General features: G+C 45.2%; 1 protein-coding gene across 4 annotated transcripts in view; it reads right to left on the bottom strand.

The window, feature by feature from the left end:
* The window catches only part of NLRC3 (NLR family CARD domain containing 3), a 38,614-nt gene extending 25,635 nt beyond the window's left edge, over positions 1-12,979 (bottom strand). Inside the window, exons 1-5 of one of the 4 annotated variants that reach the window (XM_082199069.1) lie at positions 12,421-12,979; positions 4,876-4,937; positions 4,079-4,223; positions 1,761-3,501; positions 475-561 (exon numbers count right to left, since the gene is read on the bottom strand). In XM_082199069.1, coding sequence (XP_082055195.1) covers positions 475-561; positions 1,761-3,501; positions 4,079-4,085 — 1,835 coding nt within the window. In that variant the 5' untranslated portion in view covers positions 4,086-4,223; positions 4,876-4,937; positions 12,421-12,979. Of the gene's footprint in view, positions 1-474; positions 562-1,760; positions 3,502-4,078; positions 4,224-4,875; positions 4,938-11,822; positions 11,965-12,420 lie in introns of those variants that run through there. The other 3 variants (XM_082199071.1, XM_082199072.1, XM_082199070.1) reach the window with 3 other exon arrangements.
* Positions 12,980-17,802: the final 4,823 nt, after the last annotated feature.

Here is a 17,802-nt window from a genome sequence, read left to right on the forward strand (position 1 = left end):
ATCAACTGAAGAAGATTTTCTGAAGCAGGGCTTTATCCAAAAGCCTGCTGTCAGCTCCTTACAGCTTTCTCCAACACAATAACAATATATTTTGCAACTGTTTTTGAAAGCTTTGCTGAAATGCACACTTTGCAATTGTAATAATATTTTGTCTTTCTATGGTAACTTCTTATCAATATATGCTTGCTCATGGGCGTAGCCAGGATTTTTGTTGGAGGGGGCAGAACCTCAGATTCATATTGATTTTTATTGATTATGGGGGGGGGGAGATCCCCCCCGTACCCCTTGGCTATGCCCATACGCTTGCTATAGTTGTGTAGCCTTCAGCCTCTTTTGTGGTTGTTCCCAAGCAAATCAAGCATGAATGTAACCGCCAACCTAGGTAGAGGCAACTACAGTTGTCCTACAATAAGCCATAAGTCTGTACACATTGTGCAGAAAATAAGTACTGCACACTTAGCTATTCTGCATCACCTGATTTTCTGAATCTGGCAGTCCTTTCCGCTCAGCACACTGCCCAGCAGGTCCATAGCACTGTCTTTAAACTGGTTGTAGTCTAGCCTGGGCCAAATTATGGCGGGGGGGAAGGCAGGAGGAGAGAGAACAAAGCATATTCTTAGTACATACAACCAGAGGAGAGAGAAAAGGTGGGCGAGTCATGTGGGTGTGGCTGAGAAACAGGCCATTTCTATGGATGTAAGAGGAAACAGTTTTCCATTCTGCCCTGTATTCCTCACACGCAGCACTGTTTCCGCTCCACTGCAATTTGTCTTCCTCCCAAAGCCAATGTTATTTGTCGCACTGTCTGCTATGGCGAATTTACGCAATTAGCTAATTAATTAACTGTGTAAATTACGTTTTCATTAAGCTATTCCACCCAGTTCGTTTCATCACGAAGAAAACATGGGAAAGGGAGGAACCCCATAATAGATCAAGTAATCTTTGCAGCCTGAAAGCAGCAACAACTGTGAATACCAATCACATTCTCTGGGTCCACTTCCCATTCTGGATAAATAAACAAACATCTGCAACTTCCACTCCTGTTTCCATTTCCATCCCCCCCTTTTTAAATTCATTCTTTTATTTATATTTTAAACATTTATTTACATTTTATATATTTTTTGACAAAGTAATAATCATGAATAAAAATACACACCCCACCAGCGAGACCATTCCATTGTAACTATCCAACATCCCAAAATTTCAATACCTCTTTTAATGGTTTGACCCCTTTCCATTTTAACAGTACAAATTCTACAAACACCCTCCATATCTCCTCAGAATCATTTCTCTTGCATATTCCCCGTCTCACCTTAATAGCACATGTTAATTTATCATTAATAGCTATATCCCACACCTCTTTATACTATTCTTCCATTTTATATTCAGCTTGCCCCTTCCACATCCTAGCTATAATACTTCGTGCAGCTGTCAATAAATTTGTGAGCAAGTCCTTCATAGCCTATGAACCTTCCACCTCATCGTAAATTGATAATAGCGCTACCTCTGGACTTTTGGTCAGCTTTAACCCAGTGATTTCTGTTATCTTTCCATTTCCATCTGAATTCTCTCACATTCCTAGTCAACCTGTTTTTTGAGCCACCATCCTGATTTGTTGGCTATGGCCCTTCCCCTCCGTAACCGTTATTCAGAGAGACAGTCCAGCAACACCTACACAGAGGATCACAGGTAGCTCTCCTCACCCTCTCCTTCCTGTCCTGACGAGTCCTGGCTCCCATCAAGCACCGAATGTGACCTACCTGAGATTACTACAGTAGTGGAGCTGAGAGAGAAGGCTCTGGAAAGCATGGTAGGTGAGGCAGTTGGAGAAGTTTGCCTCTTCCACACAAACCTCCGAGGTCTGCAGGAGATAAGCCAAGGCAGAGCAGTTGACCGGCGTCAACATCCCAGCCAGAGCCTCGCTCTTCATTGCCTCCTCGAGGCTCGCAACAACTTCCACGTGCTGAATCTCATGTAAACACCGCATGAGGTTGACGGACCTACAAGAGACAGCTTGGTCTGCTCCCAGGAGGTTTTGCAGGAGGCCAACCACATGACTCCGGTAACCGTGGTGCTCATCCCTCGCCAAGAACCAATCCGACAGGACTTTGTTCACCTGTGGGGCAAGGAGGCCTGAGAGGAAGCGCACAAAGATATCCAGGTGCCCATCCTCAGACTGCAGAGATCTTTGGAAGGCATTTTTAAAGTGGTTGAGGAAGCCAAACTTTGGCCAGGACATGCCACTCTCCACAAAGAGGTCAAAAAGAGCCCGCTTTGCAGCAGTGTAATAATAGGTGGCTGCCAGGAATTCTTGAAATGTTAAGTGGGGAAAGTAGTAAATGGTGGAAAATGGAGTCTCTTCCTTAAGCAAGAGCCTATTGCACAAGCTAACTTGGAGAGAAGAGAGGTCTACGCCATAGGCTTTCATGTCCTGTTCATGGAACGTGTATTTCCTCTTGATTAGACTGTAAAATGCCAAGCGGCCTAGGCAGTTCATCATTTTCTTGCCATTGTTCAGCAGCTGGTCTATTTTGAGGGCTTCCTTCTGTTTCCCTGGCCAGTCGCTATACAGCGCCATTTTAAAGTAACAGGAATAGATTTCCGACAAGGTTTTAGGAGCAGCCAATACTTCTGGAGACTGATTGGCGCTCCTTAGAAAGTACCCCATGGAGGACCCGCAGGTCTGGCAGAAAGCTGGCACTGTGCACAGTATGTACAAAGACCTGCTGGCCTTGAGATGCCGCAAGACACCATGGGATAAGCCATGGTTCTCAGCAAACATGTGATCTAAATGGTCTTCGATCTCTGCATCTCCAAAACCCTGCACTTCAGTCATCCGGTCCACTAGACCGCCCGGGATCTGCGTGGTTGCCGTCGGCCGCGAGGTGATCCAGACAGAAACCTCTTGCAACAGATTGCCTCGGATGATGTTGGTGATCAAGTTATCCACCTGGACCTCCTTTTGGAGGTCTGTGCAAACGACGGCATTGGAGAAATCCAGCAGAGTTTTAAACTGATCCAGACCATCCAGAATCAGGAGAGTCTTGGCCGTGTCGATGGAGAGAAAGCTGGGCTCAGCTAACTGGGGGGTTGCCAGCCGGATCAGCTTCTCTGCAGAGAGTTTGTCATAAGCATTCAGTTCCCGGAAGGTGAGAGGCAAGACAAACGTAAAATCCTTGCCAATCTCTCCCTTTGCCCAGGTGTGGACAAACAGCTTGACCAAAGTGCTCTTGCCAATGCCGGCAACTCCAATGGTCACCGAAATCCGCGGGGGGATGGTGAATTTGGACAGAGGCAGGAAGAGCTTCTCCAAGGGGATCTTCTTGGAGATGTTCCTCACTCCTTTGATCGTTTCAATCTGTACAAAATCGTGTTGCTTCTGCTGGAGATCGGTCAGCCCTTCCACCAGGAGGAGATCAGTCAGTCTCTCTAAGGAGGTTCCTCCTGTGCTTGCGCCACACCAGCTCTGCAGAGTCTCCATATGTTTTTGCACCATCAGCTCTGCGGCGGAAGAAGTCGGAAGAGGAATTAGAACGGGACGCAAACACCTTCAATCATTTATATATTTATTGTGCTCACATTCTACCTTTTCCCCACCCAAGGAGCTCATGGTTCTCCTCCTCATTTAACTTCCACAACAACCCTGTGAAGTAGGTTAGGCTGAGTGCGGATCTGAGCCCTGGTCTCCCAGGTGCAACTCGCTAACCACTATACCACACTGGGCAGGCCAGTACCCACCACTGGCACCACAACTGTGCAGAAACTCATCAGAACCCCCAAAGGGCAAATCAGTGGTACCAGCACAGGCTTTTGTAGGGAAATGCAGATTTCTGTTACAGTTTTGTTGACATAATTAGGGGGACCAAATTTCAAAGGAGGAACTTGAATCCATGTCATTGTTCACACAGGCATGGATCCCCAGGATGTTGGAGGCAGAGAAATCAAGTCTTTTTCTATCATTGAGTTGGTGAGCGAAACCCTCCTCAAAAATAAGGAGCAGGAACGGGGGAAATAAATTCCTCCAAATTTGGGGGAAAGGGGTTTCTGCCTACCTTACTTATCCTAGCTGCCCTCTTACCATCCATGGGGGGTTTGCTCTGACCATCACCTGGAGCACCTGAACGAGCACCTGCACGTAGGGGATGCAGGTCAGAGATTCTACTTCACCCTGCCCTGTCCATGCTGCATGTGGAGATTCCCTGGGCTAGCCTTTCTCCATGGTTCTGGTGGAGAAGAAAGGGAGGCCATAGTTTGCAAGTGATGGATAGAGAGACAGAAAGCAGAAGTGGACTGGGTACCTTCAGACAATGGTTTGATATTGCAATTGGATCACGAAAGTATCACAAGCGGATCGTTGCAACTGGGTTTCCCCCACTTATCAGATTTCCCTCAGAAAGGCTAAATCTGTATTAAATGGGGGGATTTGACAATAGTAGTTAGGTGGATGGAGTCTGCTCTGAGTAGCATTAGCACTGGGTATAGCCCAAAGACTTTTCAAGAAACAGGGAAGATGCAAAGATAACTGCTGTCGGTTTTTGTTTGCTTAGTTTCCCTGGTTTGTTTGTCATTTTATTTTTTAAAAAAATCTGATATATTCTTTTTTTCCTTTTCCTTTTCCTTTTTAAACTGTCTTCAGTTTCAGGTGGAGGGAATGGCAGGGTTAACAAGAAAATCCTTTAAAATAAATACAGAGTAATCCAGCTTCGGCTCATAATGGCATTTTACAAGTTGCATAGCTGAGTCATTCAGATACACATAGCTTAGATAATACATATGCTTTCCTAACCTGCAGGGAGTCTGCTATGGATGCACAAGGCTGGCATCCCTCCCAGCTTATGACTCAGGAACTTATCACACTTGACTCGGCTGAACTACCTGCCACGGACGCTGCCCCACTGCTTATAAATAATTCCTTCAAGTGTTTGTGTGATTGGCCTCTGAGATGAGAATAGATTATGCAGTTCAAGGCATCACCCAACTAAATAATCAGACATCCTTAACACTTCCTTATAAATACCACTGGCTTGGAAATGCAACTGAACTTTCCTGCAAAGTAGTTTGAAGTTGTGGGTTTCCTTGGCATGTGATTAACTTGCCTTATCACATCCCCCGCACCCTATTTGCATTAAGGCTGGCCCCTTTGGAGATGATCTCATCTAAGCCCAGCAGTTCACATTATCAGCCTCACCCTGCAGCCAGCCCAGTGATGAGAAAATGGGTTGGGGGTGTGAGATTAGAAAACAAAGAAGAGACTGGTATAGAAAGTGTCTAAAACTCAAAAGAAAGAATCTCTTTATGAGTCTAAAAATGCCATGTCTGTAAGATAACAGCAGGAGTGGAATGCGTATACCTATATTTAGTAACAGTCAAACGGCTAGTGTAGATTGAACAATGTATTAGGGATGTGTTGAACTCTGATAGGTAGAATGTAAGCCAAGCCTCATAGGGAGGGGCGGCAGATGTAGGGATAATAAAAACACTGTGTCTATGCTTGACAAGCGCTCTTCGTATCTACGGGTACGGAGGGTCCGCCTTTGCAAACGCGAACAATAAAAGGGTTATCCTTATATATTGAAGTCCTCAGTCTATTTGCATCCACGAATAACTTCTAACAATTCTTGGCGCCCGAACGTGGGGCCTTTGACGCGCTGCCTGAGCGGAACTCGGACCCCGGGTAGGCGCCCCTCCGTTATTGCGGAGTGACTCGGACCGAGTCCCGCCCGGGACGGCGCACAAGGGCTAGAGACAGGACTCAATATATGGGAGGAAGGTATTGAGCTCTTTTTGGCAGTCGGGGACCGCGAGAACCCAGCGGGGACGCCCGCCTGTTCACTAGTCGTGAGAAGCGGCGCTGGACTGTATTGGGTGAGTAGATGAGAAAGAGAAATAAAAAGGGACGGGAAGGGGGTGAGAGATTCGTCTCCTGACCTGTTCACTAGTCGCGAGAAGCGGCGCTGGACTGTATTGGGTGAGTAGACGAGGGAGAGGTATTAAAAGGGAAAGGGGGCGAGAGAATCGTCTCTTGAGTGAAAGAGAGGCTCCAAACGGACGCGTGAGTGTGGATCAGGGTTCTACCCTGACGGGAGGATTAGCTTGCGGTTCCGTCTCTCCCGCGAGGGAAGCGGCCAGGCGATTCCGTGCGATTGTGAGAGAACGTGAATTTGGAGACATTGTGGATAATGGGCAAAAATCAAAGTAAGAGACGTAAGGAGTCCAATGGAAATAATCCCATAGATCCCAATAGCCCGTTGGGCCAGGTGTTGTTACAGTGGGATGAGGACTACCTAAGGCAATATATTGTTGGCCTGTCAAAGGTCACTATGATTAATTTCTGCAGGGTGGTTTGGCCAAAATACCCCATAGGGCCAGACGGGATGTAAAATTGGAATCCGGAAGGGGAAACGGAGAAATATTGGATGACCCAATTAAAGGAATATTTTATAGAAAATAAGAGGAACAAGGAGAAACCGTACCTAGAGGTATGGTTTCATGCCCAATTTTTTGGACCTGACCCCCCGGCCTTGAGACAACTCCCAGTAAAAATACAAAAAGAGGGACCCAGAGAAGAAGGGAAAGACGGAAGAGGTGGAGTAAGGCGAGGGTATTAAGTTGGTGTATAGGAGGTGGAGACTCAGACGGAGCTTCGCCGGTCTAGCTTCTAAGACGTAGAGCTGCACGCTGCGGCTGGAAAATGGAAACTGTAACGCAATAAAGATTTTTATACAATATTGGCGGCTAGCGTGGTCCTCTGTGAGCTGGGACCTGGGAGCAGCTCTGACAGCTGTAGTCAAGGAAGATGGGGAGGTTCTCGAGAGTGGGGCTTTGCCGGCAGCCTGGCCGGCCCAGAAATGTGAGATCATGGCCCTGACGCGGGCCCTCGAGTTGGGAAAAGGGTTGGAAATAACCGTATGGACAGACTCCCGATACGCATGGGGAGTAGTACATACCTTTGGTAGGACCTGGAGGGACCGAGGGTATATTAAGGCAGATGGAAAACAAATAGAACATATGGCGTTGTTAGAAAGGCTACTGAACGCCCTCACGGGACCAGGAAAGGTTGCGGTGGTACATGTTTCAGCCCATACTAAGGGAACAAGTCCTGAAGAGGTGGGGAATAGGTGGGCTGATCTCAGGGCAAAAGAAGCCGCTAGAGGTATTCCTAATGATGTGATGGTCCAACAATATACCCTGAAGGTACCTGTTTTGACGAAAGCTGATACAGAAAATCTGGTTTTTACCCCCCAAGAAACTGAATATATGACTAAGGAGGGATGGGAGAAGATAGATAATGAATGGAAAATAGTATTACCAAAAACCCTAATGATGGGAGTTTTAGAAAAGGTACATGAAAGCGGGCATTTTGGGACCGAGGCTATGGTCAATATGGTAAAATCCTTATATTGGAGTAAGGACATGTGGCCTATGGCACATTCCATAGCTTGGAAGTGTTTAATATGTCAAAAGGTAAACAAGACTAGAGCCAAAAAGACCGTTAGCAGTATGGCCCTTTCAGAGGGTACAGGTAGATTTCACGGAACTGCCTGAAAGGGGAGGACAAAAATACCTGCTGGTGTTCAAAGATCATCTCACGGGGTGAGTGGAGGCTTTTCCAGGTAGGAGAGCAACAGCACAAGTGGTCACCAAGGCTATTTTAGAACATATACTCCCCCAGTTTGGCATAATTGAAGCTATAGATTCAGATAGGGGCACACACTTCACCCAAAAGATATTGCAGGATGTAATGATAACCCTGGGTATTAAGTGGGATCTCCACACCCCTTGGCACCCTGAGAGCAGTGGAAAGGTAGAAAGGGCGAATGCTGAAATCAAGAAGCATTGGACAAAGCTGTACCTGGAAAATGGGTTACCTTGGACAAAGAACCTTCCCCTGGCATTGCTAAGAATGCGTATAGCCCCCAGAAAAGATTTGGGGGTGTCTCCTTTTGAAGTAATGATGGGAAGGCCATATTTGGCCCAGCTAGGCCAACCCTTAGTGGAATTTAAGGACTTGTTTTTAAGGAAATATTTGCAGTCACTCTCCCAGTCTTTGTTGTCTCTCCATAGGCGTGGAATATTAGCTCAGCGTCCTCCACTGCTGGAGCACCAGCATCCATTCCAACCTGGTGACCGGGTCCTGATAAAAGCGTGGAAAGCGGAGAAACTTCACCCTGCTTGGGAAGGTCCGTTTCAGGTGCTACTCACCACAGAGTCGGCAGTACGGACCAGAGAGCACGGGTGGACTCACTATCACAGAGTCAAGAAAGCTCCGCAGGACTGGACAATATCCGCTATCCAGTCAATCCGCTGAAGGTGACGCTTACAAATCAGGGAACCAGGAACCAAAGCAGACTCGGACGTTGACACAATTTCCTTAATGTGCCTGTTTTGTACTTGCAAGTGCTTTTATGAGTGTTGTTGCTGTGTTCACTGTGAGTGTTGTGTGTTGTGTGTACATTGCACAGAATTATGTGATATAATCTTCATAAAGGATGTAATTATCCAATATTGTATAGTTATTTTAGAAAGAGAGGTCCTTTGCAATCTGAATAGGACCCCCACGGTAGTACAAGCCCTAGAACAATTGAGAGGGAAATCAGAATGAGAGGGACTATAGTAAGAGTTAGTTTGTTGGCCATAGGAATAATTGCAAGCGTAGCAAAAGATCAAAATTGTAACCAGTGTATTCAAATCACCAAAACTGGAAATAGGGTTACCCGAACCTTAATGTATTATAATGTTGCTCCGGAGTGCGTAGAAAAATTAGACCCTTGCGTTCATAACCAAACCCAGTATTTCAGATGCAGAATTAGAGACAACAAAACGGAGTGCTATGAGCCCTTGGCAGTGGGGCCCATTACATCTAGTATGGATAGGAGGGAGGAACAGCAGGGGGGAAAGCAGTCATGTTTACCCTGGCACAACAGAGATAGGGATACATAGCGTATAACACCACGAGGGGTATAGAGAAGGTCTATGTTTGTTTTGATGCATGCATTGCTATTGCAAAGGGACAGGGGCCCGGATGGAATTTGCTATGTGAGTTTTGAGACAAAGTATCGAAAAGAGGGGGGATTGTGAGATTAGAAAACAAAGAAGAGACTGGTATAGAAAGTGTCTAAAACTCAAAAGAAAGAATCTCTTTATGAGTCTAAAAATGCCATGTCTGTAAGATAACAGCAGGAGTGGAATGCGTATACCTATATTTAGTAACAGTCAAACGGCTAGTGTAGATTGAACAATGTATTAGGGATGTGTTGAACTCTGATAGGTAGAATGTAAGCCAAGCCTCATAGGGAGGGGCGGCAGATGTAGGGATAATAAAAACACTGTGTCTATGCTTGACAAGCGCTCTTCGTATCTACGGGTACGGAGGGTCCGCCTTTGCAAACGCGAACAATAAAAGGGTTATCCTTATATATTGAAGTCCTCAGTCTATTTGCATCCACGAATAACTTCTAACAGGGGGGAAGTGGTTGTTGGGCAATCTCTCTCACCAACAGATTTTTCCCTTTAAATGCCAAACCCCCCCAAAATCAGAGGGGGTTGGGAATAGAAACAATTGTAGAGTTGGAAGGGACCCTGAGGGTCATCCAGTCCAACCCCCTGAAATGCAGGGATCTGCAGCTGCCCCAGACGGGGATCGAACCTGCAACCTTGGTGTTATCAGCACCACGCTCTAACCAGAGCCAACTTTCCCACAGGGCTTAGTGGTGCGTCGCCTCTCAGGGGCGCCCCAGCAACTGGAGGAGCTGCATGGCTTTGTCGGCAACCTCCCCTTTCCCTGCATGCACGCCAGCTGTGCCCTGCCAACCATAAGGCTGGCGGGTGTGCAGCTTCCCTCCCAAGCCTCTGCAGGGATCGCTCTTCTCCCGAGGAGGCTTGGGAGGGGCGCAACTTCACCCCTAAACCTCTGTGGGGATCGCTGTCCCGCAGCGGCATGGGGGAGAGTTGCGCCCCCTCCCAGATGGCTGGCAGTGCGCAGCTACGGCCACCCCAACACTACCCGTGGTAATTTGGGGGCGCTGGGCAGATAATATTTGCACCCCGGCACCACATCTGCTAAAGTCGGCCCTGGCTCTAACCGACTGAGCTGTCCAGGTTTTGAGCCCCATTATGCCTCATTATGTGCTCCCGACTATCTAGCTCAAGGGAGCACCTGCCCCCAACAGAACAGCATCTGCTTTGAATGAAGAAGGCCCCAGGTTCATTCCGTGGCATCTTCGGGAAGAGTAGGAGAAGACCCCAGTATTAGAACCCTGGAAAGGCACCATGTGCACATCAAGTGACTAAACAAATACAGTGGTGCCTCGCAAGACGAAATTAATTCGTTACGCGAGTTTTTTCGTCTAGCGAATTTTTCGTCTTGCGAAGCACGGTGTCAGAAAAGTTTTGGGAAAGCTTCAAAAATCGCCAAAAACCTCAAAAAAGGCTACCACGCCGCGTTCTATGAGTTGCTCCTCGAAGTCAAGTCACAATTTATTAACAGTGTTAAGAAAAAGGAAACAAACTTGCAAGACGTTTTCGTCTTGCGAAGCAAGCCCATAGGGAAATTTGTCTTGCGAAGCAGCTCAAAAACCGCAAAACCCTTTCGTCTAGCGAGTTTTTCGTCTTGCGAGGCATTCGTCTTGCGGGGCACCACTGTACCGGTACCAGCAGCAAGAGAGCAAAGTTTTGACATACTCATCCAGACTCATTCTTAAAACGCAGAAATGTGTGTGTCTTTATATAGGTTCAATGTATAATTTGTTCCTATTACTCATTCAGGGAAACTGCATTTTAACTTTGTTTTTACATATTTCAGACTCAATTCATAATTAGAACTGGCTGTGTGGATGGCTCTGCAAAAACGTGGCTAAGAACAGGTGGCTCCAATGTGGCAGGCTGCATTTGGAAAGTGGCTCCTTTGGCAACGACCCTGACGTGTTCCCTGCTTTCTTTACACAGTTTATGCAGAGGAGTTCAACAGAGCAGGAGCTGTGTGGGGAATCGCTTCTCACAAAGGGTGAGAAGCATTGCGGATGCCAGTGAACTACTAGGACAAATTCAAGGTGTTAGTACTGGCATAGAAAGCCCGAAATGGCTTGCAATCGAAGTATCTGGAAGAGTGAACAAATTAAGTTGATTTGGATACTCAGAAGATATTTAAAATAAATTTAAGGAACCGCAGAAAGAGGGGGAAGGAAGTCAAGTTTTGAAATGCTAAAATGGCTGTAAAATTATTGAAATGTATAAATCTGAAAATCATAAATAAATAAAAAATTAAAAATAAGAGTGACAGGGCCTTTTCAGTGTTGGTATGCCAGTGGTGGTGGTGGCTGCTGTTATTATTATATTTATTTATATACGCCGCAGACTGGGAACCAATTTGGCTTACACAAATTAAAACACAGATTCCTGCATTACACGGTGTTGGAGTATATGACCCCTGGAATTTACTGACCCCTTGATCAGCTTATTAAGCTAACAAAGCTTGAGCAGTCCCCCAACCCAAATTCTTAGGAGTGTAATTGAAATAAAGTGAAGAAATGTCAATATATAATCAGCATTTGTTAATCACCCATCACTGTGATTAATGTGAATCATAAAATATAAAAAAGAAGGAAGTAAAACAAGTATTCCATCAATAACGATACGATACCATGCATTTTATTTTTTTCTAATGAGATGGAATTCAGAGGTTCCTCACTGGCAAGGGATGTGCATCAATATTGTCTGTCTGTCTGTTTATTACCTGCCCTTCACCATAAGGCCCCAGGGAGGGCTACAAGATTTAAATAACATTTAAAACAATCTGAAGCTCATAAAAAAAATTCCCACCATACCTTATAAATTTCTTTTCTACCCCAGGCTCTTTTCAACTGCCCTTTTGACCCCGTTGTCTTTATTCACCCCCTGCACGGATCCATCAACCCAGGGGCAGGCTTTGGTAATCTTTCGTAATATGGTGCCCTGTGCAAGGCCAAAATCTGGTAACCCAAATGGATCTTCTCAATTTTTGCGCCCCCTCAGCTCAGCGCTCTGTGCAAGGGAAGCGCCAGCACTGCCCTAAATTTGGCGCTGCATCAACCACTTTGGGAAAACCCAGGTATAAATAGACAGCTATGGGGGAAGAGGGGGAGGAGGGACGGAAGAAAAGGTTAGTGTAAAAAAAACAAAAACCAACGCAAGCAACATGTAAATGAAAAAACAATACATAAGTGCATTCTTAGGTCTGCTGTTTATAGAAAAAAATTCAACATTTATAATCCCTGCATGAGAAGCTGAAGGCTGCATCTCTTAAGTGCAACTTTCAGGGAAATGTAAGAATGAACCCCAACCAAGGACCTGAGAAGGATTTTTCTTTCTTTTCCCCTTAATAAATTGGCAAGAACCCACCCCAACCCTATGAAAATCAATCATAGAATTTCCCCCCCCTCTTACCTTCTCCACAAATGCAGCAGGACTGGGAAACTTTAGGGAGCCATGGAAGGATGGAAGGGAAGTCGGTGGAATAGAATTATGGATTGATGTGATGTTTTCCTTTTCCCCCTTCCTTTTCTTTCAGTTTGTTCCTTTTTATTATTCAGTTCTGTATTTTGTACTCTTATAAATTCATAAATACATATTTTTAATGCCTCCGTTTCTTGCAGACTCCCCGGGGTTTTCTGTTAAGACAGGTGTCACATTTTGAGCCTTCCAGCAAAGGCCACTGCAACCTGCTTCAAAGTTACCTTGTCAGAACCAGGATGCTTCCTGGGTAACTTGAATGCACTTGTCTTGATGACCTGAATCAAAAGAGAATGTGTCGTTTCCAGTAAGACCTTCTATCTATTAAGATTCCTTCGAAACATTTTGCAGTTTGCATAAGGCAAAGATGAATTTTAGCCTCTTTTGAACGCCCTCAGTTCAAGGAAAGTAGAATTATAAAGAATACTGAGCCATGCAGATAACTACGGATTTCCTTGTCTCTGTATTGCTGCTGCTGCTGTTTCAGTTGAGTTGCTTTCTTTCCGTCTCATTCTTTTTTAAATAAATTAAAAAATGCTACTCACCTCTTCCTGTGCTGTGGGTCTCGTTTGATCTTCCTTCCTGTTCATTTCAAAAGCTGCAAGACAACCCAGTGCAGAAGGGTGACCACTACAGGAAAAAAAGACCTAGCCCACACTTGCCAGGAACTAGCAAAGTTATGAGTGTCTGGCATTGTGCTACCAGGCACAGAGAAAACAATTTCCCATGCTTGCTCAACAGGGCATTTTGGTACCCAAAGGGGAAAATCCACACCGCCCCCACCCTATGATTAATTCACAGGGCACAGGGCTGGTCCAAGACATTTTGCTGCCTGGTGTCCTCCCTATCCCCAATTCAAGATGCAATATATCAACAGACCAAAATAAATACATAAATATCACAAACAACTCTCTCTGTACCTGCTACAGAAATACAGGGGTGTGGTATTATCTGCATCAGGGGTAGCCAACATGCTGCCCTCTTGTTGTTGTTGAGACTACAGTTCCCATCATCTTCAACCAGAGGCCTGGCTAGCAGAGGCTGATGGGAGTTGTTGTCCAACATCATTTGAAGGGCATCAACATTGACTGGCAGCAGGTCTCCAGGTTTCAGACAGTGAGTCTTTCCCAGCCTTACCTGGGGATTCTGGGGGTGGAACCTGGGACCTCCGACATGCAAAGCAGATGCTACATAACTAACAATTTGCTGTCTTTTCCTGGCACCTAAGATCTGCTGCCCCACTCTGCCTAATGGTAGGGACTTGAGACATAGTACATTAAGGAGATCTCCTGCAGAATCCTCATCCATGTCTTTAATGATCGGTTTCATTATATTGGGGAAATGCATTCTATTAGGAGGGGATGTTTTGCAAAAAAATGTGTATATTAGGCAAGATTGTATACAAAAATGTGTGTAATAGGATAAATGCACACTAAAATATAGGTGCAGTTGCATAAGGACTTTGAAAAATATACTATCACAAACAGATGTTAAGACTGGAAAAAATGAGACAGACTTGCCCATTTTTAGTAATCACTGAACTTTAAAAACAACCTACTGGTTTTTTTTTAACAGCTGAGTGGAATTGAATTTTGCAAACAATGCTGAATTTTGCATTTGTAAAATTCAAGCAAACATAAAATTGCGGAGCACACACAGCCTGGTCTCCCCATCACATTGTCTGGACCAAGAATTCTAGATCATCATTTTTTCTAAGGCACTGTCGCACTGCGCAGGCTATGGCATGACACCAAACCAACCTGCAGACAGGATGTTAAGAACCACATATTTGTCGGGAGGTTGGGTGGGAGGACTCTCTGTTCACCACTTGCTACAAAAGGATCAATTGACAGAAAACAAATTAACATGTGTTTTTCACGAGACCCTCCAGAAGCAGCTGTTTCCTCCCCTGAAGTTGAATGGGTTATAGATGGAGCATCAATCAATATGAAGTACTTGGGGGGGGGGAGCCCCAACTGACCCAGATGGAGCTGAAACTTTTGCAAATATTTCAAAACCTGGCAGCATTCCAAACTTGTACCTGCAAATTTTGAATGCTGAATTTAAAAGCTGACTTCGCACTTTGAATGTGAAATACTTTCCCTTAATGTTTGCAATGAAAACAGTGCTGCCATTTCTTGACTGTTTCCAATCTAACATGTATCAGAAATAAAATGCCGTTATAATCTAAATTATAAATAACCGGGAAAACAATGTAATATGTTTATTGCATTGACACCCCACCTTTTTCTCAAAGGAGCTCAAGGGTGGAGTACATTGTTCTGCCCCGCTTCATTTAATTCCCACAGCAGCCCTGTGAAGTAGGCTAGGTGGAGAGGCAGTGATTGGCCCAAGGCCATCCAGTGAGCATCATGGCTGAGTGAGGATTTGAGAAAACAATAATATGTCATTCTTGATCCTCAAATTGCCGAGTCAGTAACTCCTTTAAATTAAGAAGATTCTGCCCTTGTTAATGGAACAGAATCAGCTTACATAAATGCAGCTATTTTTGCTTCTCTGGTTAATAGACCTTGACACACATATAAGCTCAATGCGGCAGATCATAATTAAAAATAAGATGTGCAGGAAAGGGGATTCATTATTTCCTAGTATGAATGTACTGCTTAAGAGCCTCTTACCTGAAGAGGTTTTGCACCTAACTTGAATGTCTTTTACTCAAGTGAAATAATTGGGAACCATTTTCAGCCATAATAAAGACGCAGGTAGAATTGAGGATCAATCTACAGATGACAAAATATCAAGTACCACTTGAAAGTTACTTAATGGGCAAAAAATGAGGCTTCTGTAGCAGCTTGGAGAAGTCTGATTTTAATACATTTTGAGACTAGGTGATTACAGGCAGATTACTTTCATTCTTGTTGTCTTCATTCTCTTTTCTCCAATCCACTGTCAACATTTAGGGTTTAAATTCATTGGGCAGTGAGTGGTCTTTCTGCGTGTGTCACTGTTTTCACGCCTGTACAGTGGCGTAGCGTGGGTTGTCGGCACCCGGGCAAGGCAAGTAATTTGCGCCCTAATTTGCGCCCCCTAACCCGTGGATTTTAGCACTCGGGCAGAGAGCTGCGAGTGCGAGCGCCCCCCCCCAGAAGTTGCGGCCGGTGCGGCCGGCCTCCCCGCACCCCCCACGCTACGCCACTGCGCCTGTATGCTTATGTTACTCTCTACTTTATAAAATTACATCTAAAAGCATCAAAACTCTTTCTACACTGTCAAGGTGGTGTTTTTCCTCTCGTATTTGTTACTCACAATTACCAAATGTTGCCTACCACCGTTGCGTTTTTGGTTGAGTCGCAGACCCCATCTGCATTCTGCATTTATAGCAGTATGATACCACTTTAAACAGCAATGCCATTCACAGAACAAAACCTCTAATTTTTCAGGCTGTGTGTACGCAGAATATATCTAAAGCTCACCCCACAAAGAATCCTAGGAACTCTAGTTTACCCCTCAAAAAGCTACAATTCCCAGTACCTTTAACGAACTACAGTTCACATGATTCTTTAAATGCATTGTGTGTTTGTAGCCTTATTTACAGCCAACCTATTCTGAATGTAGTCAGGTAGGAGTGGTTTTGGTTTTCAAATACGTTTTGTGTATACCTCTGTGCATCCTTAGGCAGACTCGTCATTTTGATTACCTTTTTAAAAGCATGCATGAGAGAGGCACTCTTCACATACTCAGAGGCATTCTAGTCTAGAATTCATAGAATTGTAGAGTTCGAAGGGATCCCAAGAGTCATCTTGTCCAAAGCCCTGCAATGTAGGAATCTCAACTCAAAACATCCATGAAAGATGGTCATCCAACATCTGCTTAAGAACCTCCAACGAAAGACAGCCCACAACCTCCTGAGTCCAGAGGAAGTCCATTCCACTGTCCAACAGCTCTTACAGTCAGAAACTTCTCCCTGATGTTGAGTCAGAATCTCCTATCTTGTAACTTGAAGGCATTGCCTACCCTCCGGAGCAGGAGAAAACAAGCGTGCTCCCTCCTTTCAGATATTTGAAGATGGCTATCATATCTCCTCTCAATCTCCTCTTATCCTGGCTAAACATACAGTGGTGCCCTGCAAGACGAACGCCTCGCAAGACAGAAAACCCACTAGACGAAAGGGTTTTCCGTTTTTGAGCTGCTTCGCAAGACGAATTTCCCTATGGGCTTGCTTCGCAAGACGAAAACGTCTTGCGAGTGTTCTGATTTTTTTTGCTTCCCCCCTTTTCCTAAGCCGCTAAGCCGCTAATAGCCTTTTAGCCGCTAAGCCGCTAAGCCTTTAATAGCTGCTAATCCGCTAAACCGCTAAAAGCGCTAATCCGCTAATAGGGTTGCTTTGCAAGACGAAAAAACCGCTAGACGAAGAGACTCGCGGAACGGATTATTTTCGTCTTGCGAGGCACCACTGTACTCAGCTCCCTCAACCATTCCTCATAAGGAATTCCTTTATTAATTCCTTTATTATCTTGGCTGCACTCCTCTGGACACGTTCCAGCTTGTCAACATCCTTAAATTGTGGTGCCCAGAACTGGATGCAGGACTCCATTCGGGATCTGACCAAGGCAGAAAACATACTTCTAGAAATGCTAGAATTTATAAAAGTAAAGGGGCTACCCTCTATCAGCCACAAGCACCCCACAGTTACCTTCTAAAAGAATTAGTTAATTCCTGACCACCCAATACGTTTCTTCACATGGCTGAGCTGTTGCCAATGTAGACAACATTAAACTAGTTGGGCTATGGTTCACGCTATATGAAATATACTCGGAGTCAAGAGTGGATTTCATGCTCTTTATTCAGCTCATAGCGGTGAGGAGGAATGGAAGTTCCCCCATAATGTCTGCTTTACATACATTATTTACACAATGGGCCCCTCGTGATTGGTTAATTCCAGGATTCTCCTGTAGGCCAATCAGGTTGCGGATTCACTTCCACCTGGAGAGGGATTGGGTGGCTCCTGTGGACCAATCAGACTGCTGCATTCTGGATCCTATTGTTCTAGAACCAATCAGACTGCTGCCTTTTGGATCCTATTCAAGTCATTACATAACACTATACCTTTAAAGCACCATCCCCCCCCCCAAAGAATCCTGGGCACCTCTGAGGATAAACTACATTGCTCAGAATTCTTCGAGGGGGCGGCGGGAAATGTGCTTCTCCATTTACAGCGGGCTTTATGCAGGGTTGGGGGCTTTTAAAACAAAGGGGCGAAACGGCCAAGGCCTAGAAGTCCTCCCACAGCTGTGTGGAAGGACCACGCCAAGGCAGGAAAGCTTTGCCAGGATGGGGACGACGAGCGGCTTTGCT

Source organism: Podarcis vaucheri, assembly GCF_965113315.1.
Source record: "Podarcis vaucheri genome assembly, chromosome: 14".
In the NCBI taxonomy this organism is placed as follows: domain Eukaryota; kingdom Metazoa; phylum Chordata; class Lepidosauria; order Squamata; family Lacertidae; genus Podarcis; species Podarcis vaucheri.